This window comes from Oncorhynchus nerka, linkage group LG10 (assembly GCF_034236695.1).
Source record: "Oncorhynchus nerka isolate Pitt River linkage group LG10, Oner_Uvic_2.0, whole genome shotgun sequence".
In the NCBI taxonomy this organism is placed as follows: domain Eukaryota; kingdom Metazoa; phylum Chordata; class Actinopteri; order Salmoniformes; family Salmonidae; genus Oncorhynchus; species Oncorhynchus nerka.
The window spans coordinates 48,431,817-48,454,743 of NC_088405.1; the positions used below are offsets into that span (position 1 = coordinate 48,431,817).

At 41.2% G+C, this 22,927-nt stretch overlaps 2 protein-coding genes across 3 annotated transcripts; one reads left to right on the forward strand and one right to left on the reverse strand.

Moving 5' to 3' along the window:
* Positions 1-1,009: 1,009 nt before the first annotated feature.
* Positions 1,010-14,432, forward strand: slc25a15b (solute carrier family 25 member 15b). The gene is given in 9 exon segments (XM_029670094.2): positions 1,010-1,127; positions 1,947-2,075; positions 3,598-3,627; positions 3,630-3,708; positions 7,043-7,189; positions 7,305-7,442; positions 9,614-9,789; positions 10,076-10,234; positions 10,401-14,432. Coding segments are annotated over 8 exon segments (906 nt in total). The 5' UTR covers positions 1,010-1,127; positions 1,947-2,020; the 3' UTR covers positions 10,523-14,432.
* Positions 14,433-18,605: 4,173 nt separating this feature from the next.
* On the reverse strand, positions 18,606-21,481 carry tm4sf21a (transmembrane 4 L six family member 21a). Of its 2 annotated transcripts, XM_065023478.1 has the most exons (6): positions 21,378-21,481; positions 21,008-21,260; positions 20,316-20,381; positions 19,769-19,902; positions 19,425-19,611; positions 18,606-19,113 (listed from the first exon to the last, which is right to left on the reverse strand). In XM_065023478.1, the coding sequence occupies exons 2-6, from the start codon at positions 21,182-21,184 to the stop codon at positions 19,105-19,107; spliced, it is 573 nt and encodes a 190-aa protein (XP_064879550.1). In that variant the 5' UTR covers positions 21,185-21,260; positions 21,378-21,481; the 3' UTR covers positions 18,606-19,104. The 2 variants fall into 2 exon arrangements, with proteins under 2 accessions (XP_064879550.1, XP_029525957.1); XM_029670097.2 differs by having other exon boundaries at positions 21,008-21,407.
* Positions 21,482-22,927: the final 1,446 nt, after the last annotated feature.

Here is a 22,927-nt window from a genome sequence, read left to right on the forward strand (position 1 = left end):
CCTCTGGCTAGCTAGCTAGCCAAAATTGTCCCTTTCCTAAATTAGCCATGGATAGAGATGGGGTTTGGACTAAAGGTTTTACTTAGTTCTCTGTACTGGCTAATGGTTATAACGGCGATTCTGATCCGAACATAAATTCATACAATGTGCCCCTGGACTGAAAGGATGAAAGTTCAATATGTAGTTAGATGTAGAAGGCTAATGTTAACTAGCTAATGTTGCCCATGACAGGAAGTTAGGCTAGCGAGCAAGCATTTTAGCCAGGTAGCCTAGAACAACAAAAAATAAAAGTGTGCACTGTATCTCAGAGTCATAGACTGCTTGGTCAACATAAAAAAGAAGAGGATTAAATTGGTGTTTCTCCCCAATAGGGTGAGTCAATATGTTTTTTCTACTTGCACACACACATACACACACACAGAAATCAGAACCATGGACAGCCACATCATATTTAGCTTACATTGTTGTTGACTAAATTGTTTTTTATATCTTTTGTCAATGTATTAGATTGGTGAAATAGTGCTGGAATAGAGGATGCAGCTCCTGTTTTCTGTGACTTTCGGTAACTCTCCTGGTTCTAAATCAATAGTTATTTAGTAGTCAGAAAATGTCAGAAATATTAACTTGATTGACCATGCTGTATGTCATGTAACTGTTTGTTACATTCAATATGTTTTGTGGACTTTACCTGACAGAGGTTGCTTTCCGGTGGCTGCAATGTCAAACAAGCCCAATGTCCATGCTAAAACGGGTTATAGCCATGAGTCCTCTATGTATATCTATCTAAAAAAAAAGAAAGGCACAGCTCCCATAAATAGTTTTTTTCAAATTTGCCGAAATGCGAAATCCACGTTTATCAGTGTATTCGTAACAACCATTCCGAAACTTATATTCGATCAAATAAACCTCACGTAGCAAATGATCAATTACAATTTTTGTTGACCAAATTCGACACATTGACCTCCATACAAAAAATGACTCACTCTGTGGCGTTATTTTCGTGGACAGATTTTGGGCGGAGTAAAACTATATCTCGCTTCGCCTCTTCCTCTCTGTCGAAACGCACGTTTGAATGAGATGGCCTTGGATACTGTGTCTCTAGCAACCTGTTCTACGTAGCATCAAAGGTACGTCGAAATGAGAGAGTAGCTATATGAAGCTAAATAAATGTAGAGAACTCGAATGAACCGTTAGCAGTATAGGTAGCTAAACTAGCTTACATCCACACATCATCGCCGTAATATGTAGCTACTGCTAAGCTAGCTACCGTTTGTCCTTACATTCGATGCATTGCCAGCTGTTAATGTAGCTGGCTTAGCCGGACACCCGAGTCATTTTCAGCATTCTTGTTCAGATCGCAAACTAACTTTTGATATACCAACACGATTGCCGCAATGCACTGTACAACATGAGTGAATATATGGCTTATGGTGACAGACTCGGCGCACTCGAGAGCGGTTTTCACAGTTAATACCGTATTAATTTATATACACAATCTATGTTGCTGAGCGTGACAGTCGCCTTCTCTGGCTCCTTGAACTTTCGCACCAGTTTCTGCTTCGAATGAAGAGTGATCACAGACTAGCAACTTGAGACTTGCATTGGAATTGTGAATGGGCAGCTAATTATAAGTGATTCACTCTATTAGTTACATGTGAACAATAGAGGAACTGTGATTTACTGCCTCACTTGTCGTGGGAAAAACAACTACCATGGTGAAATGGAGTGACTTTTTTGTCAATGTTTATTAAGGTGCGATCTATACTGTAGTTTAAATAAGAATTTGTTGTTAACTGACTAGCCTAGTTATTTATCGTTTTTCTACTGTACCCACTAATCTTATTTCCCTGAGTTTTATGGTGAGTGATAACTGGTTTAACATGTAATAGTAGCTTCGTCGTTTTTTTTAATACAGTGAGTATTTACTGTATATGGTTGTTTCACAGATTGGCATTGCAGTAGGAGCTGTACCATAATAAAGGAGGAACCCTTCAACAGGTATTTCCAGATCTCCATCTCAATGGCTCCACACCCAGTGGTGCAGGCCATCATTGACCTCTCAGCTGGAGCTATAGGTAAAGTAACAGTTGCAAAGCACAGTTTCAGGGGGCCCAAATTATTATTTTGTGGTTTTGCCCCTAATGGGGCAGAGACAAAAATGTGCAGTTTCATAGCTAATCTCATGCTATTTTAAAAACGTTGCTATGAGGCTGAGAGAAAATGTAGCTGTTTTAGAGCTCTGCGATTCTTGTAACTAGCTGGAACTCCACAAGACACGATAAAAGGCATTTCATTTGTACAATTATTGTCCAACAAGTGTTTAATGGCCTTGATTGTTTAATTCTAATATGAAATTATTCAAACTTAATATCCATTATTGCCTCTTTTCTTGAATGTTAAACACTTTTTTGCAGCACAGTAGTGTCTAGTTCGGGGTGCTGGTTTGGCACAAACAACTAGTATTCAAACATTATTCGATATTTTAAAAAAACGAGTTTTCGTAGGAAAACTAGCCTAGTTTAAAAAAGGAAGTAAGAGAACCACACACTAGAAAAGACAGATGATGTGACCTTTGTTCTATTTATTTACATTTTTATTTTGCAGTGCAGCAGTGATAAACGCATGCAAAATAAGAAATAAACTAAAGTCAACGTTTGTCGCCTGTCTTTTTAAAAGGGAAAATCTGCAGTTACTATTCATTTTTACTTAAATGTATATTTACCCATTTTGATTCTTGAAGAATATAACTTATAAATGCCTCATGAGCATAGTTCAACTGTTGTACCCCATCAGAACCCCAGAAATAAACATGTTTTACTCCACTATTTGTAAACAGATTTTAAATGTAAACACACACTGTATATAGCCTCAACATGATTTAAAAAATATAATTTTGATATCATGGATGGTCAGTCCTTGCATCCATAGCCCTGTTTATGAATTTGATAGTGGTTACATACAGCCTTGTCCCTCAGCTTTGTCGGGAAGTATGCTTTGTTATTGTTTCTACTGCGGCTTGCCCCTTTTTAAGTGTTTGGTTTTTGAATACTTATCACAATAATAAGGTTGCAAATCCTTATTACTTACACTTATTGCACACCAGTGGTCTGGATGGCCAAGATGGAGATTAAATATCTCAACATTTGACTATTTGTGTAACTACATCTGAGTAAATGTTCTTGAGAGCTTGACCTACTAACTATTGTAATGTAATAACAGTAGCAATGCTAAAAGGTGTCCATTGTTCAGAGTCCTCACCTGATCTAGCAGGACACTGACTGCTGACTATTGCCTTCCCCCAGCCGGGCCCTTTGTTTCCAATGGCTGTGATCACTGTCACACACACTATCACAAAGCCCACTCTACAGATCCTTATCAGTGTAAAATGTGGGGGAGGGTAAGCGCTGAATCAGCGCTGAACTTTAGATACACTAAAGAAGTAGGATTCCTTGTAACTTTGCATGATGAAAGATGACCCACACTTCTCTTTGTAATCATAAGGTTCAGGTTTTGTGTCCCAGATCTAATTGTTGTCAACTCCTATCGTCATAAAGTGAAATGGCTCCTTTTAACTGTCCACACCCATCCCCTACCCAGGAGGTACAGCGTGTGTGCTGAGCGGTCAGCCCTGGACACAGCCAAGGTGAAGATGCAGACCTTTCCCTCCTTGTACCGAGGCTTTGTCCACTGCTTCTCCTCCACATACAAGTATGTAGGTTTTTATTTTTTTTGGCCCCCCTTTTATTTTGTGTATGTATGTGTGAGTTAAGTTTTCTTTTACATTTAACATTTAAGTCATTTAGCAGACGCTCTTATCCAGAGCGACTTACAAATTGGTGCATTCACCTTATGACCTCCAGTGGAACAGTAGTGCATCTAAATCTTTTCAGGGGGAGGGGGGGTGAGAGGGATTACTTTATCCTATCCTAGGTATTCCTTAAAGAGGTGGGGTTTCAGGTGTCTCCGGAAGGTGGTGATTGACTCCGCTGTCCTGGCGTCGTGAGGGAGTTTGTTCCACCATTGGGGGGCCAGAGCAGCGAACAGTTTTGACTGGGCTGAGCGGGAACTGTACTTCCTCAGTGGTAGGGAGGCGAGCAGGCCAGAGGTGGATGAACGCAGTGCCCTTGTTTGGGTGTAGGGCCTGATCAGAGCCTGGAGGTACTGAGGTGCCGTTCCCCTCACAGCTCCGTAGGCAAGCACCATGGTCTTGTAGCGGATGCGAGCTTCAACTGGAAGCCAGTGGAGGGAGCGGAGGAGCGGGGTGACGTGAGAGAACTTGGGAAGGTTGAACACCAGACGGGCTGCGGCGTTCTGGATGAGTTGTAGGGGTTTAATGGCACAGGCAGGGAGCCCAGCCAACAGCGAGTTGCAGTAATCCAGACGGGAGATGACAAGTGCCTGGATTAGGACCTGCGCCGCTTCCTGTGTGAGGCAGGGTCGTACTCTGCGGATGTTGTAGAGCATGAACCTACAGGAACGGGCCACCGCCTTGATGTTAGTTGAGAACGACAGGGTGTTGTCCAGGATCACGCCAAGGTTCTTAGCGCTCTGGGAGGAGGACACAATGGAGTTGTCAACCGTGATGGCGAGATCATGGAACGGGCAGTCCTTCCCCGGGAGGAAGAGCAGCTCCGTCTTGCCGAGGTTCAGCTTGAAGGAAAGATTAATTGGCCATCCCATTCAACAGTACAATGAATGTCATTGTTATTGCTGTCTTTTTTATTTAATTTTTTATTGTAAAATAATAAACATATTATATAAAAAAAGAATGTAGCTTTGTCTGAGGCTCCTGCCCTATGGGACATTCTGGGACATTCTGGCTGTCTCCTGTTTCTGTAGCAGTTTTAATATAAAAGTACAACCCCTGGACTGGACAGAACGCTAGTCTATCACAGGTCCATGTTAAAGTACAGTGCATTTGGAAAGTATTCAGACCCCTTGACTTTTTCAACATTTTGTTTATGTTACAGCCTTATTCTAAAATGGATAACATTTTTTTTAAGTCCTCATCAATCTACACGCAATAACACAATGGCAGCAAAAACAGTTAACATTTATTTTTTATCATCTTAAACAGATAACTTATTTACATAAGTATTCATACCCTATGCTATGAGACTCCAAATTGAGCTCAGCTGTATCCTGTTGATCATCCTTGATGATTCTTCAATTTGATTAGAGTCCATATGTTGTAAATTCAATTGATTGGACGTGATTTGGAAAGGTCTATGTAAGGTCACACAATTGACAGAGTTCTGAGACAGGATTGTGTCGAGGCACAGATCTGGAATAAGGTACCAAAACGTTTCTGCAGCATTGAAGGTTCCCAAGAACACATTGGTCTCCATCATTCTTAAATGGAAGAAGTTTGGAACCACCAAGACTCTTCCTAGCGCTGGCCACCCGGCCAAACTGAGCAATCGGGGGAGAAGGGCCTTGGTCAGGGAGGTGACCAAGAACCCGATGGTCATTCTGACAGAGCTCCCGAGTTCCTCTATGGAGATCGGAGAACCTTCCAGACAGACAACCATCTCTGCAGCACTTCACCAATCAGGCCTTTATGGTAGATTGGCCAGACAGTACTCAGTACTTTGTTGAAGCACCTTTGGCAGCAATTACAGCCTAGAGTCTTCTTGGGTGTGACGCTAAAAGCTTCGCACATCTGTATTTGGGGAGCTTCTCCATTCTCTGCAGATCCTCTCAAGCCCTGTCAGGTGGGATGGGAAGCATCGCTGCACAGCTATTTTAAGGGCTCTCCAAAGATGTTTGATCGTGTTCAAGAGTGGCCCGGACAAGGACATTCAGAGACTTGTCCCCAAGCCACTCCTGTGTTGTCTTGGCTGTGTGCTTAGGGTTGATGTCCTGTTGGGAGGTGAGGTCCTGAGCGCTCTGGAGCAGGTTTTCATCAAGGATCGCGCTGTACTTTGCTTCATTAATCTTTCCTTCGATCCTGAATAGTCTCCCAGTCCCTGCCGCTGAAAAGCATTCTCACAGCATAATGCTGTCACCACCATGCTTCACCATAAGGATGGCACCAGGTTTCTTCCAGATGTGACTCTTGGCATTCAGGCCAAAGAGTTCAATCTTGGTTTCATCAGACCAGAGAATCTTGTTTCTCATGGACAGTCCTTTAGGTGCCTTTTGGAAAACCCCAATTGGGCTGTCGTGCCTTTTGCTGAGAAGTGGCTTCTGTCTGGCCTCTCTAACATAAAGGCGAGATTGGTGTCCTTCAGTAAGGTTTTCTTATTTCCACAGAGGAACTCTGGAGCTCTGTCAGGATGACCATCGGGTTCTTGGTCACCTCCCTGACCAAGGCCCTTCTCCAGCAGCCAGCTCTAAGAAGTGTCTTGGGTGTTCCAAAGTTCTTCCATTTAAGAATGATGGAGGCCACTGTGTTCTTGGGACCTTCAATGCTGCATACTTTGCTGCATACTTTATTTTGGTACCCTTCCCCAGATCTGTGCCTCGACACAATCCTGTCTCAGAGCTCTACGGACAATTCCTTCGACCTCATGGCTTGGTGTTTGCTCTGACATGCACTGTCAACTGTGGGACCTATATCGACAGGTGTCCCTTTCTAAATTCTGTCCTATCAATTGAGTTTACCACAGGTGGACTCCAATCAAGCTGTAGAAATATCTCAAGGATGACCAATGGAAACAGGATGCACACAAACTCACTTTCGAGTCTCATAGCAAAGAGTCTGAATACTTATGTAAATAAGGTAGGTCTATTATTTTGAATAAGTTTGCAAAAAAGTTATAACCTGTTTTTGCTTTCTTATTATAGGGTATTGTGTGTAGATTGATGGGGGGGAAATACCCTTATCCATTTTAGGGTAAGGCTGTAATGTAACAACGTGGGAAAAGTCAAGGGGTCTGAATACTTTCCGAATGCACTGATGTAATGTATTTTGACTAATATGGATGACATCAAGTATTTTGTCTGCCTGTGGTTGTTTTTATAGTGTTGTAAACAATATCTTGTAAATTGTTCTAATCTGGTGGAGTGGCACTTTAATAAACTACTCTATACTGTACAGACAGGTGGGTCTCCGAGGGCTCTACCAGGGTACCAGCCCAGCCCTGATGGCTAACATCGCTGAGAATTCTGTCCTCTTCATGAGCTACGGATTCTGCCAGGAGGTGGTTCGCACAATGGCGGGACTGGGAACGGAGGCTCCACTCAGGTAAGGAAAGATACTGGGATGTGTAGGCCTAATTGAATGCTCACTCTCTTTCAGTAGTAGGCATACCATCTCCTACTGTATGTTCTCTCTTTCTCTATATGTCTCTGTCTTTCAGTGACATGCAAAAAGCATGTGCTGGGTCGGTTGCATCCATCTTCTCCTCTCTGGTCCTGTGCCCCACTGAGTTGGTCAAGTGTCGTCTTCAAGCCATGTACGAGATGGAAGCGTCTGGCAAGATCGCGAAGGGCCAAAAGTGAGTGTTTAAAGGCCCAGTGCAGTCAACATTTGTCCTGTGTTTTGTATCATATTGTATAACATCTGATGAAACTAACACTGTAAAAGTGTTATTTCCTGATTAGTTGCTGGTTGAAAATACAATCTACACGGGACCTTCTAATCAGCAGATTTTGCATGAGTGGAGCTTCGACAGGCGGTAAATGAGTTAATGTTAGAGGTCGACCAATTGAATCGGCATTTCTTTTTTAAATTAGGGCCGATTTCAAGTTTTCATAACAATCGGTAATCGTCATTTTTGGATGGTGATTATGGCCGTTTACATTGCATTCCTCGAGGAAACTGCGTGGCAGGCTGACCACCTGTTACGCGAATGCAGCAAGGAGCCAAGGTAATCTTAACATAATCACTAGTTAACTACACATGGTTGATGATATTACTAGGTTAACTAGCTTGTCCTGCATTGCATACAAATTAACAGGCACCGCATTGATTATCATTGAATCACAGCCTACTTCGCCAAACGGGGGATGTTTTAACAAAAGTGCATTCACGAAAAAGCACAATCGTTGCACGAATGTACCTAACCATAAACACCAATGCCTTTCTAAAATCAATACACATAAGTATTTTTTTAAACCTGCATATTTAGTTAAAATAAATGTATGTCAGCAGACAATATTAACTAGGGAAATTGTGTCACTTCTCTTGCGTTCATTGCACGCAGAGTCAGGGTATGGTGCAACAGTTTGGGCCGCCTTGCTCGTTGCGAACTAATTTGCCAGAATTGTACATAATTATGACAACATTGAAGGTTGTGCAATGTAACAGCAATATTTAGACTTAGGGTTGCCAACCGTTCGATAAACTACGTAACGGTTCCGTATTTCACTGAAAGAATAAAGGTTTTTGTTTTCGAAATGATAGTTTCCGGATTCACCATATTAATGACCTAAGGCTCGTATTTCTGTGTTTATTATATTACAATTAAGTCTATGATTTGATAGAGCAGTCTGAGTGGTGGTAGACAGCAGCACGCTCGTAAGCATTCATTCAAACTTTACTGCGTTTGCCAGCAGCTCTTAGCAACGCTTTAATCACAGCGCTGTTTATGGCTTCAAGCCTATCAACTCCTGAGATTAGGCTGGCAATACTAAAGTGCCTATAAGAACATCAAATAGTCAAAGGTATATGAAATACAAATAGTATAGAGAGAAATAGTCAATGTGTCATAACTACAACCTAAAACTTCCTAACTAGGAATATTGAAGAACTGGGAATATTGAACCACCAGCTTTCATATGTTCCGAGCAAAGAACTTGAATGTTAGCTTTTTTACATGGCACATATTGCACTGATATATATAAAAAATATATAATTTAAAAAAAAATCTGTATCTGCTTTTTTTGGTCCTCCAATAATCAATATTCGAAAATCATAATCGGTCGACCTCTAGTTAATAGACCAATAACAGAGTTCCAAACCTCTCTGCCAATGGGCGAGATCGTTTTGCATCGCCTAGTGCTCTGGGAGGGCAGGGTTTGCACATTTTAGACCTTTCCATTGGTCCTAAAGTGAGATCTCCACACACCCGGGGCAGCGAGCAATGCAAAGCAAAGTCGCTCAGTAACAGCAAGTTTTGCCCTCCCCGCTCAGACCACTCCAAGGCAGTCCTAGCAAAAATCTTGCTTGACTTTTTTTCTTTTTGACCATATTAATGGAAAACTATTACATTAAGTTACTTAATTGTTACCCAGAAATTAATATAAAAATGGCTGCATTGGGCCTTTTTTAAAGGATATTCACATAATTACTTACATTCTTCACTTAAGTTTTGCTACTTTAAAACTTTTATTTTTTTCCTGTTTTGTTTAGAGGGCTTCCAAGGTTGTGTAAACTATTCTTGCAAAATGACCATGTTTTGATTTTCATATTACCTCTTATAAAAGTGCTTTTCTTCCTCTGAACTGGAGGAGTGGTCCGGTGTGGCTGAGTTTGTAAAAGTGTAGCACTAATAGTGCCAAGGTTGTTGGTTCAATTCCCGCAGGGATCCCATACAAATTTTAAGTATTTACTCACTGTTCTGTAAGTCGCTTTCCATAAAAGTGACTGCTAAATGGCATAAACAAAGTATATAAACTTCACATTTTCTCTCTCTCTGCCTCTCTTTCTCACTTTCTCTGCCTGCAGCACGGTGTGGTCAGTGGTGAAGTCAGTGATGAAGCAAAATGGTCCTACAGGGTTTTTCACAGGCCTGACCACAACCATCGCCAGAGAGGTGCCCGGGTACTTCTGCTTCTTCGGGGCCTACGAGCTCTGCCGAACCACCTTTGCTGACAACATGAAGTGCAGCAAGGATGACATAGGTACTGTAGTGTTACTATTAAGGGATGGCAAGTAGCCTAGATGTTAGAGTCCTGGGCCTTCCGAGGGGATGGGATAAAGGAGAAGGCTTTTAAAGATTAATTGTGTAGCAATATACTTGATTGGGATTCCTTTTGGGATTATGTCGGAATTGGCCAATTTAAAGCAATCACCTTTTGCGCCAAACTCTCCTTCCAAAACATTCAACCTAATTTGGTTAGCTTGTTAGAAAAAACACTATGCTTATGGCTGCATTCCTGATGACTTGTGGCTATGTGTATGTTACAGGAGTGGCCCCTATTGTGTTCAGTGGGGGTTTCGGGGGTGCATGCCTGTGGCTGGTGGTCTACCCCTTTGACTGTGTCAAGTCTCGTATCCAGGTCATGTCAATGATAGGGCGCCAGGAAGGTTTCTTCAAGACCATGATGACTATCATGAGGACGGAAGGTAGGCACTGTGTGGGATGTTGTATGATTTTGGGCAACATTTTTAAACAGGAATGTCTTTGTAAAAATCCACTCTGTGCTTCAAGCAAGATGCATCACTCCTCTTACACGCTTTGTTGAGGACAGTAGGAAATATTGTCCTTTCATGTCTTTCCCTTTTTGTTTAGGTGTAAGGGCGCTCTATTCTGGTTTGACTCCCACCATGATCCGCACGTTCCCCGCCAACGGAGCCCTGTTCCTGGGGTACGAGGCCAGCCGTAAGTTCATGATGAAACAGTTTGACAGCTGACCTGGTCCTCCTCCGACAACGATGTCCCCCATCTCTTTTTTTGCCTTGTCATTTGTACTGGTTAACCCTACTGCGCTGTGTCGTTAACCTCCTACAACACTCCGAACTGGTTGAAATGACCTGATTTCAATTAATTCTGATTGTAAGTGGGTTGAGCTTTGCCCGCTGGGTTGGGCTTGGAACCCACACTCCTCAGAGAAGCATTTTGGCTAATATTATGTTTTTAGATACTTGACTTAAATGTGAATATAAACTGAGTGTACAAAATATTTGGAACCTAATATTGAGTTGCATCCCCTTTTGCCCTTAACAGCCTCAATTCGTTAGGGAATGGACTCTACAAGGTGTCAAAAGTGTTCCACAGGGATGCTGGCCCATGTTGACTCCAATGCTTCCCAAAGATGTGTCAATTGGCTGGATGATCTTTGGGTGGTGGACCATTCTTGATACACACAGGAAACTGTTGCGCATGAAAAACCCAGCAGCATTGCAGTTCCTGGCACACTTCCACCAGTGCGCCTGGCACCTACTATAGTACCATTCCCCGTTCAAAGGCACTTAAATCTTCTCTGAATGGCATACATACACAATCCATGTCTCTATTGTCTCAAGGCTTAAAAATCCTTCTTTAACTTATCTCCTCCCCTTTGTCTACACTGATTGAAGTAGATTTAACAGGTGACATCGATAAGGGATCATAGACTGACCGGGTGAATCCAGTTGAAAATGATGTCATGGACCTAATTCTTTGTACACTCGGTGTAAGGTTGATATACAGGATGCATTCCCAGACCTGATTTGAAACGGGATCAAGGTCTGGAAGTGGAGTATTTCGTCTTTAAATTTTTTACAGTATTAATAAAATACATGTTATTTTATAAAGCCCTTTTTACATTAGCATTTGTCTGTGGTACGTCAGAGCAGAATCTCAGAATAGTCATAATCTATTTCTTAATCTGCGAGAGGGGAATACTACAAAGCAGAATAAAGGAGTTCGACAGTTAACTTTGTTATATATTCAGAATTTAATTTATTTAATTTTTTTAAAGAAATAAGCTTGAAATGTGCATGGTCTAATTGACTCCACAAACAAAAACCCATACAGTGGGGAGAACAAGTATTTGATACCGATTGATGCCGATTTTGTAGGTTTTCCTACTTACAAAGCATGTAGAGGTCTGTAATTTGTATCATAGATACACTTCAACTGTGAGAGACGGAATCTAAAACAAAAATCCAGAAAATCACATTGTATGATTTTTAAATGCATGACATAAGTATTTCATCACCTACCAACCAGTAAGAATTCCGGCTCTCACAGACCTGTTAGTTTTTCTTTAGGAAGCCCTCCTGTTCTCCACTCATTTCCTGTATTATCTGCACCTGTTTGAACTCATTACCTGTATAAAAGACACCTGTCCACACACTCAATCAGACAGACTCCAACCTATCCACAGTGGCCAAGACCAGACAGCTGTGTAAGGACATCAGGGATAAAATTGTAGACCTGCACAAGACTGGGATGGGCTACAGGACAATAGGCAAGCAGATTGGTGTGAAGGTATCAACTGTTGGCGCAATTACTAGAAAGTGGAAGAAGTTCAAGATGACGGTCAATCACCCTCGGTCTGGGGCTCCATGCAAGATCTCACCTCGTGGGGCATCAATGATCATGAGGAAGGTGAGGGATCAGCCCAGAACTACACGGCAGGACCTGGCAATGACCTGAAGAGAGCTGGGACCACCGTCTCAAAGAAAACCATTAGTAACACACTACACCGTCATGGATTAAAATCCTACAGCGCATGCAAGGTCCCCCTGCTCAAGCCAGCGCTTGTCCAGGCCCGTCTGAAGTTTGCCAATGACCATCTGGATGATCCAGAGGAGGAATGGGAGAAGGTCATGTGGACAAAGAGACAAATAGAGCTTTTTGGTCTAAACTCCACTCGCTGTGTTTGGTGGAAGAAGAAGGATGAGTACAACCCCAAGAACACCATCCCAACCGTGAAGCATGGAGCTGGAAACATCATTCTTTGGGGATGCTTTTCTGCAAAGTGGACAGGACGACTGCACCGTATTGAGGGGAGGATGGATGGGGCCATGTATCGCGAGATCTTGGCCAACAACCTCCTTCCCTCAGTAAGAGCATTGAAGATGGGTCGTGGCTGGGTCTTCCAGCATGACAACGACCCGAAACACACAACCAGGGCAACTAAGGAGTGGCTCCGTAAGAAGCATCTCAAGGTCCTGGAGTGGCCTAGCCAGTCTCCAGACCTGAACCCAATAGAAAATCTTTGGAGGGAGCTGAAAGTCCGTATTGCCCAGCGACAGCCCTGAAACCTGAAGGATCTGGAGAAGGTCTGTATGGAGGAGTGGGCCAAAATCCCTGCTGCAGTGTGTGTAAACCTGGTCAAGAACTACAGGAAATGTATGATCTCTGTTTGCAATTACAAAGGTTTCTGTACCAAATATTAAGTTCTGCTTTTCTGATGTATCAAATACTTGTGTCATGCAATAAAATGCAAATTAATTACTTAAAAATCATACAATGTGATTTTCTGGATTTTTGTTTTAGATTCCGTCTCACAGTTGAAGTGTACCTATGATAAAAAATTACAGACCTCTACATGCTTTAAGTAGGAAACACTGCCGATTTTGCAGGTTATCAAATACTTGTTCTCCCCACTGTATCTAAGTTTAGCTTTCTTAAAGAACCAGAAAATGATCTGTTATTTCTCTGTTTATCAAAGTTAGCTGGCTAATGCATTGATCCTGCTTTGTAGTATACCCCTGAGTTGTTACTGTTCTTTTGTGGTCTTGTCTGTCTACTGCAGAAAGGCAATGCATCTACGCAGCCAACCATTATTTTCCTCCTATTCTCAACACTCCACCGGAGTGGACCTGACCCGAGGGGTATACTACAAAGCGGGCTCAATGAATTAGCCAGCTAACTTTGATAAACAACCAGAAATAACTATTGATGTTCTGATTCATTAAGAAAGATGTGTTTTTTGGTTGTTGAGTCAATTAGACCATGCCATTTCAAGCTTATCCTTCAAAAAACAAGTTATTTCAGAATATTTAGGCAGGGTAACTCATTGATCCTTTGTTGTATACCCCTCTGGCTTACTTGTCATAGTGCTGGTACACGATTGAGAAAGGCACTGTAATAGTACTGTATTTTCCAGCCATTTCAAGAAAACAGCACTCGTTTTTCAAATGCATTTCAATACTGCAATACATTGCCTTTATGCCAAGTTCCCTGAAATGTAACTCCATTATTCAAATGTTCAGTGTTTTTCTGTCCTTTTTTTAGTCATTAATATTGGTAACGCTTCACATTCAGTTGCTCTTATACCTGTGTAATAATGCTGAAATGTATTAATAGTAACAACAGTGTGCTAACATGTTATACGTCAGTAACTGCGTTCTAATTGATTTGAGCAGTTTTGTAATTACATAGGGGAGGAATTGGGGGTGAAGTGTTACCTTGTTATTGTTGTTTGTCTATTAACCACTATTCTTCACCTTGTTTGTCATGTACTATAATGTTATATTGTGATGTGCCAAACCATGAAATTCTCAGCTTCAAGCAACACCGACTAAGTATCATATCCAAACTGCCAATTGCAATGATCTGCCAGAGGTATCATTCCATTGTCAAATATTCCTTAAACAAGCCTTTACACTTTAGACATTTTAAATATGCAATATTTATTTCAAATAAAGATGCATATTCTTTTATTCATGTTCAGGAAATTATCCGGACCGATTAGCCTATTATACTATCCTACTGTAAAGAGTACAATAATACAAGCATTTCGCTACACTCGCAACAAGCATTTCGCTACACTCGCATTAACATCTGCTAACCATGTGTATGTGACAAATAAAATTTGATTTGATTTAATACTGTATAGAGTAAATAATACTAACTGTATATGTTGGGGGAAAATAGTTTTTGTATTGTAATTACATGACTTGTATTAAAAGTGTCACTGCAGGACAAAGATGTGGGACATCTCATGTGCTGCGTTCAGTACTTCACACCCCTTGACATTTTCCACATTTTGTTGTTACAGCCTAAATTAAAAATGTAGATTTTTGATGTCACTGGCCTATACTCAAATGTCATAGTGGAATTATGTTTTTCAAAATTTTGACAAATTAATGAAAAGCTGAAATGTCTTGAGTCAATAAGTATTCAACCCATTTTATGTCAAGCCTAAATAAGTTCAGGAGTACACGTTCTTAACAAGTTGTATGGTGTGTTTTTTAAATTATTTTTGAGTACCTCATCTGTACCCCACACCATACAATTATTTGTAAGGTCCCTCAGTCGAGCAGTGAATTTCAAAAAGAGAGTCAACCACAAAGACCAGGGAGGTTTTCCAATGCCTTGCAAATAAGGACGTCTATTGGTAGATATAAAACAAATCTGACATTAAATATCTCTTTAAGCATGGCAAAGTTATTAATTACATGGGATGGTGTAGCAATACATCCAGTCACTATAAATATACAGGCATCCTTCCTATCTTAGTTGACAGAGAGGAAGGAAACTGCTCAGGGATTTCACCATGAGGCTAATGCTTTAGGGTGTTTGGTACCTTGATCTGCGCAAACTAATCTTAGACCTGCGTGAGTAGTGGGTCCAAGATCCGGGACCAGAGTACCATGTATTCTGACGTGGTGTGAGTCGCGTGGACTTTTTTGCCTGTGGTAAACAAGCTAGCTCGCTGATGTCATGTAAACTGTTATTTTTAGATTTTGTGGAATCAAAACATATTCTGTGGCATTATAACAAAAGCTCCAGGTAACCAAACCAGGGTACTGAATTTCAGATGTGATAATGCCCTAACAGTTAGAGTTTAATGGCTGTAATAGGAAAATACTAACCTAATTGACAGAGTGAAAAGGAAGCCTAAAAAATATTCCAAAACATGCATCCTGTTTGCGGTAAGGCACTAAAGTAAAACTGCAAAAAATATGACAAAGAAATTAACTTTATGTCCTGAATGTTTGGGGCAAATACAGCACAACACACCACGGAGTACCACTCTTCATACACTCCTCAAAAAAATAAAGGGAACACTAAAATAACCGATCCTAGATCTGAATGAATGAAATATTCTTATTAAATACTTTTTTCTTTACATAGTTGAATGTGCTGACAACAAAATCACACAAAATTATCAATGGAAATCACATTTATCAACCCATGGAGGTCTGGATTTGGAGTCACACTCAGAATTAAAGTGGAAAACCACACTACAGGCTGATCCAACTTTGATGTAATGTACTTAAAACAAGTCAAAATGAGGCTCAGTAGTGTGTGTGGCCTCCACGTGCCTGTATGACCTCCCTACAACGCCTGGGCATGCTCCTGATGAGGTGGTGGATGGTCTCCTCCCAGACCTGGACTAAAGCATCCACCAACTCCTGGACAGTCTGTGGTGCAACGTTGGTGGATGGAGCGAGACATGATGTCCCAGATGTGCTCAATTGGATTCAGGTCTGGGGAACAGGCGGGCCAGTCCATAGCATCAATGCCTTCCTCTTGCAGGAACTGCTGACACACTTCAGCCACATGAGGTCTAGCATTGTCTTGCATTAGGAGGAACCCAGAGCCAACCGCACCAGCATATGGTCTCACAAGGGGTCTGAGGATCTCATCTCGGTACCTAATGGCAGTCTGGCGAGCACATGGAGGGCTGTGCGGCCCCCCAAAGAAATGCCACCCCACACCATGACTGACCCACCGCCAAACCGGTCATGCTGGAGGATGTTGCAGGCAGCAGAACGTTCTCCACGGCGTCTCCAGACTGTCACGTCTGTCACATGTGCTCAGTGTGAACCTGCTTTCATCTGTGAAGAGCACAGGGCACCAGTGGTGAATTTGCCAATCTTGGTGTTCTCTAGCAAATGAAAAAATGTCCTGCACGGTGTTGGGCTGTATAAGCACAACCCCCACCTGTGGACATCGGGCCCTCATACCACCCTCATGGAGTCTATTTCTGACCGTTTGAGCAGACACATGCACATTTGTCGCCTGCTGGAGGTCATTTTGCAGGGCTCTGGTAGTGCTCCTCCTGCTCCTCCTTGCACAAAGGCGGAGGTAGCGGTCCTGCTGCTGGGTTGTTGCCCTCCTACGGCCTCCTCCGCGTCTCCTGATGTACTGGCCTGTCTCCTGGTAGCGCCTCCATGCTCTGGACGCTGACAGACACAGCAAACCTTCTTGCCACAGCTCGCATTGATGTGCCATCCTGGATGAGCCACTTGTGTGGGTTGTAGACTCCGTCTCATGCTACCACTAAAGTGAAAGCACCGCCAGCATTCAAAAGTGACCAAAACATCAGCCAGGAAGCATAGGAACTGAGAAGTGGTCTGTGGTCCCCACCTGCAGAACCACTCCTTTATTGGGGGTGTCTTGCTAATTGCCTATAATTTCCACCTGTTGTCTATTCCATTTGCACAACAGCATGTGAAATGTATTGTCAATCAGTGTTGCTTCCTAAGTGGACAGTTTGATTTCACAGTGTGATTGACATGGAGTTACATTGTGTTGTTTAAGTGTTCCCTTTATTTTTTTGAGCAGTGTATTTTCAAGCATAGTGGAGGCAAAAAAATCTAATGGGAAAGGACAGGGGAGTTTTTTGTGAAACAGAATAGAGCTAAGCACAGGCAAAGTCCTAAAGGAAAACCTGGTTCAGTCTACTTTCCAACAGACACTGAGAGGCCAGTTCACCTTTCAGCAGGACAAAACCTAAAACACAAGGCCAAATATACACTGGAGTTGCTTACCAAGACAACATTGAATGTTCCAAAGTGGCCTAGTTACAATTTTGACTTAAATTGGCTTGAAATCTATGGAATGACTTGAACATGGCTGTCTAGCAATGTTCAACAACCAACTTGGCAGAAATTACCCTGCAAATATGGCCGGCGGGCCAGTAGCGGTCCACCGGTGGCAAAGCCTGTAGTTCGCCCGCGTTTTGCTCATCGTTTCTCCAGCGGGCGAACTGCGGCAGCCGACACTTTTCCGACAGAGGTCCACTACTGATTCATAATAAGTATTTGTTGGCGGTCCACGGTCGGTCCACCGTTCATATTATCAGTATCTTTCCACACAGTAATGTTTCCAAAATAATGTACACCACTCTCAATTATCATTGCAAATGTATTGTAAAACACATTACAAAACGAGGAATATGTATTATATATATTTTTTGTAAGTGTTATACAATTAGTAATAATAATAAAACTTGGATTAGCTAACACAACGTGCCAACATTAACAATATCTGCACTGTATTTCTGATCGATTTGATGTTATTTTAATGGACAACATTTTTTGCTTTTCATTCAAAAACAAGGACATTTCTAAGTGATCTCAAACTTTTGAAAGTTAGTGTGTATATATATATATTGTTTTCAGCAATAGTAGCAGTACTTATTCAATTTATGAGAAGGTGTTACAGCAGGTCGCATGCACGGGTCCACATATCGACATGCCCAAATTCCTCCACTGAAGATCTCCACCTAGCATAGCGGCTTGCCGCTCAAGAAACGCTAGTGGACCGATGAGCGATTGCCGACTTTCGGCATGCCAATGATCTGCCACCGGAGGCCCGACCGCGGCAAGCCACCCAAAAAATACTGGCGGATCGACAGGTCATTGTTAGCTGGGGATCAACAACCAACTTAACAGATCTAGAATCATTTTGAAATAATAATGTGTAACTCAGTGGGTTAAATACTTATCTAATCAACATATATTAGTGTTTTATTTTTCATTCATGTTTTACAAATGTTAGTATTTGTATTCCACCATAACTAAAAATTATAATTAAATCAATTTTAATCCCACTTTGTAACACAACATTTGGACAAAGGTGTGTGAATACTTTCTGAAGGCACCGTATAATGCATTAATTCATGCCTTTTGTAATGGAGAATAGACCATCATTAACCATTACTTAGTAATGGACTCAATTAGTAGGTATCATACATTTGTCTCTCTTATTTTCAACAGAAAGTGTCCTATGTATCAATACAATGGAGAAGAGAGCACAAATAGAATGTAAGAATAAAAAAGATTTCATTTTATTTCAGAAAATGTGTACAATGCATGTATATAATGAACACAGAGAATTGATATTGTATATTATATGCTGCACCACTGAATAGCAATTGCATGTCACTGAAGAGTTTACTGGGAAAATTCTGAAATGACACCAATCCATGTATCGGACAAGGCGTTATTCTTTGTTAAAAACACATTTAAACACATTATACATTTGCATCTAACTATACTGACAAATGGTAATTTGGTATACGGTTGATATGCGGTTGTCTTACCTGCCTTAGTTGAATTCACTAACTGTAGTCACTCTGAAGAAGAGTGTCTGCTAAATGGCTAAAATGCTCATTTAGAAGGGATATCACATTGAAAACATTAAAATAAGGGAGAATGTTGTACATCACATTGCAAACATATTGAAGCCAATGTCTCTCTTGGTCCACTTAGAGGTGCCAGTCAATCCATCATGGATGGAGAGTAGAGTAAGAGTCTTCCTTCCATTAAATAACCTGCTTGGGACAAGATTAACAATTTAATAAGGAAACTTTCCCCACAGGGAGACAAATTTAATAAGGAAACTTTCCCCACAGTGAAGGACTATTCAGCTCTCTAGAAGACAATCCTGTAAGAGTTCATTGGTCTCCTTTTCCTACAGCGTATAACTTTTCAGCAGTGTAGGCTATAGCTGATACATTTTAAGGATTTACATCACATCAATAACATTACATTTAAAAATGTACTTAATTGAAGAAAATATTTCTATTAAATCCAATGATAACTGTCTCACAAACAGGTGTAAGGGACCCCTCCCCTTCCATACCCCTTTGTTGGTGCAGGTTCCACAGAGGCATCCAAAGAGCCCGTTGATCATCTGGGTGCAACAGAGCACCAGCTGCAGAGAGCTTGTCACCAGCAGGATGGCAAACAGCCCAATGTTAAACTCCACCACGTTTTTAGGTGCTGTGCACAATCCCCACAGATCACGGTTGTTCAGGTAACTGTCCTGTCTGATGGGGAAAGCGGGAGAGGGTTGTAATTCATTATAAGCATAGTGGTGGTGGTGGTGTGTGTGTGCGTGTGCTCGCGTGCGTGCGTGCGTGCGTGTGTGCATGTGCGCTTGTGTAAGTTAATGAGTGTGCGTTTGTGATCTATGAAGACACTAACCTGTCTTTGAAGGGAGTCATCCAGAGCAGCAGCACTCTACAGTAGGGCCCATTAATCAGGCCAAGCATTGCCACTATGAAACTGTAGAGGGCGCCAGCAACCCCGACCGCAGCAAAGGCAATGGAGAGGAACATCTGTGGAAACAAGATTAGTTAAGTTTTAATAGAATGAACTTACATAATTAAAAAACACAGAATTACAATAACAAATAATAAATGTTAATTTCAAAGTGCTAAAAATTATGATGACTATCTTATTTAGAATTTCCTGTTTTCTTTGCATCCTATCACGTATGATTCCTTCCTTCCTTTCTTTCTCTCTTGCTCTGTCTGTCTGTCTCTCTATCTACCTTACTCTCTCTGTATCTGTCTATCTGTCTCTGTCTATCTGTATCTCTGCATTTGTAGCGCTGATCCTTTTGTAATCTTTCAAAAGTAATCTTTCAATTCCCTGCTCTTCTTTTTAGAGATTTCTAGTCTTTTAGAGTTCAACAGTTATCATTCTTATAGACTTCTCCAGTGTTTTCTTGTCTGTAAAGAGGACTTACCCCGCAGCGGTTGGCACAGCATCCCTGCTGTCCAGTAACATGGATGTACAATGCTGGGACCAACACCTGGAAAGGGAATGGGCAAGGAAATCAGTACCATGCATGTAACCTCAAGCAAGGACTTTTATCCTGGTTAAGTAAAGGCTAAATTTTAAAAATCGACATTTGACAATAACAACTATTTGCATTTGAACAAGCCAATACAAGTAGTTGAATGTGAGAATGGTTGAATGTTTTTATTTTTGTGTGTGAATGATTTTGTTGCTCTTGTTCTTGAATGAATGAGGCAGTAGTAGGAAGGTCCAGCAAATGTGCACTTTGATAAGGGCTGTGGTGAGCTTCTTGGCAAATATAGCAGCATGATTCACCAGATTACTTACATATCACACTGTAGTTTGTCCCTAACCATGTAAAAATCTAAAAACTAGTAGAAAACACTCAAACACTCAAACATCCAAACCCTTGGATAACTTAACTGTGTCAACTCATGGGTGACTCCCCATTATACATATACTTGTGAATCATGTGGAACCTAACAAGGGTTTCATCAATACACAAAACAAAGTCCACATGAAATTTCTCTGACATTCTCATATGAATGGTTATGGGGGATTTCCCAATGGCTTGCACTTTTAAAAAATATTGCATAATTAAATTAAACACCATTCATTATTTAAGAAGAAAGAACTTACCATTAGTCCCCCTCCAACCAGTCCTCCCATGTACTTCACCTCTTCTGTGATGTATCCGTCTTTGGCGTAACTGGTCTCCCAACCCGGGAAGAACAGTATGATGTTACAGATGATTGAGATGACTGCCAGTGGGTATAGCGTCACCCCGATACACCGAGAGCATTTACCTGTACACATCCTATCTGCCACGTACTGTTTGACTTGTCTAAGAACTCTGCAGCCAATAGGTTTGAGACCCTTGAACGTTGAGAGCCTTGAACATTCCAAAAGAAAAACAGGGTTCTTTCAGTTAGGTATAAAGTTGTAAAACAAACTCTTAGAATTCCACAAAGGGTCTTTTCTGATGAAAACAATCGTCTTGTCCACTCACCTTTCTTTATCTCTCTACCTGGTGATGTACGGGGGGAATAGAATACATACTAGGTGGGAGGAGTGGTTTTGTGTGGGTGTAATAGTGTACTGTGAGTCATAGTAAAGCAAAGGCTATAATTGGTCACCTATTCTTCACCCAACGCGGCTGGGGGACGTTGAATGGCGTCATTTATGTCAAATCGATTATGGTGTTATGAATAACACTAGAGGTTGGCATGGTTTCCTTTGATGATAAACACCAAACCATAGTCAGAAGAGGGTACCTGAGAAATAACCTACGAAGCCTCCAGACTACAGTTATTTGTCTGTTTAGTATGCCCCCATTGTCACAATATTCTCTAATGAATAAGAGAGGGTAATTGTTTTTGTGTTGTTCTGCTTCTTTCAAATCTTCCAAGCTACACTGAATGTGTTCCGCCAGTGTGTGTTTGTATTGTCTATCTGAGTTTCTGTAAAAAAACAAAAACACTCCTTGTGAACTTTGGACCGGTAGTGCATGATGCTGTAGATGGGAGGGATACAATAAGTCTTTGACATCAGCAGTAAAACATTAACAAGTGACTGGTTAAACATTAATAAAGAGACTGCACACTGGCCATGGTGAGCTAGGATAAAGGAATGTCATTCACCACTTACAAACATTAGCCGTTTTGAATTGAGTAACTGTAACTTCCAAATTGAGATGTTACTTGGAAACATTTGTGTGCACCGCTAACCAAAGATTTCTCAGTTACATACTCAGTAATATGATTTAGTCTGTCATTATAGGATGATGAGCAATGAGCATCCTTTTGATTACAAAAAAAAAGGATCTGACAAAAACCAAGAGGCCGACATGTAAACTTGAATAAAAAATAAGTGATACTAGCAAAAGCAGTGTGTAGGTTTCTCTTTTCTTTGAAGATTACCATGAGTTAAAACCTGTGAGTAGTAATTAAGGGAGCTCTTTGGTGTTAGCGCAGGTGACAATTCTAGGGAGAGAAAGTTTTTGTAATGTTACCCGCAATGTTCCCCAGATGTTTGAGTGTCCAGTTTTCTGTTAGTTAGGGGAACCATCTAAGTATGTTAGCAAAAACCTCCTGAGAACCCATTTAGAATGTTTTGGCATTAGAGTTAGGAGAACATTCCCTAAATGTCAACAGAACTTACCCAGAACGTGGTTGCCATGTTCTCAGAATATAAGATATTAATGTTCTAGACATGTTTCATGGGAATATTGTAAGAACAATTCCTGTCTCCAATTACCTTTAAAGTAGCTGTCCAGTGGTTTCAGATTTCTATGATATATGACCTATAATTACTTCGAAAATGAGTGAGATAGTTTTCCTTCCAACATTTTAAAATGAAGTATGTTAAAAAGCAACTGTTCTGTGTTGGAATGGTGTGGGTGTACCCCAACATCATTACAAATATTCAAGCAAGTAAGACCTCTGATTGGCCAGCTCATCCTGCTCTAGACCGCTGATTGGCCATGACATCATATTCTATGAGGAAATAGCAAGCATTTTTTAAATGGTCTCTTTGCGATGTTTGATGTTGTGTTTTTGA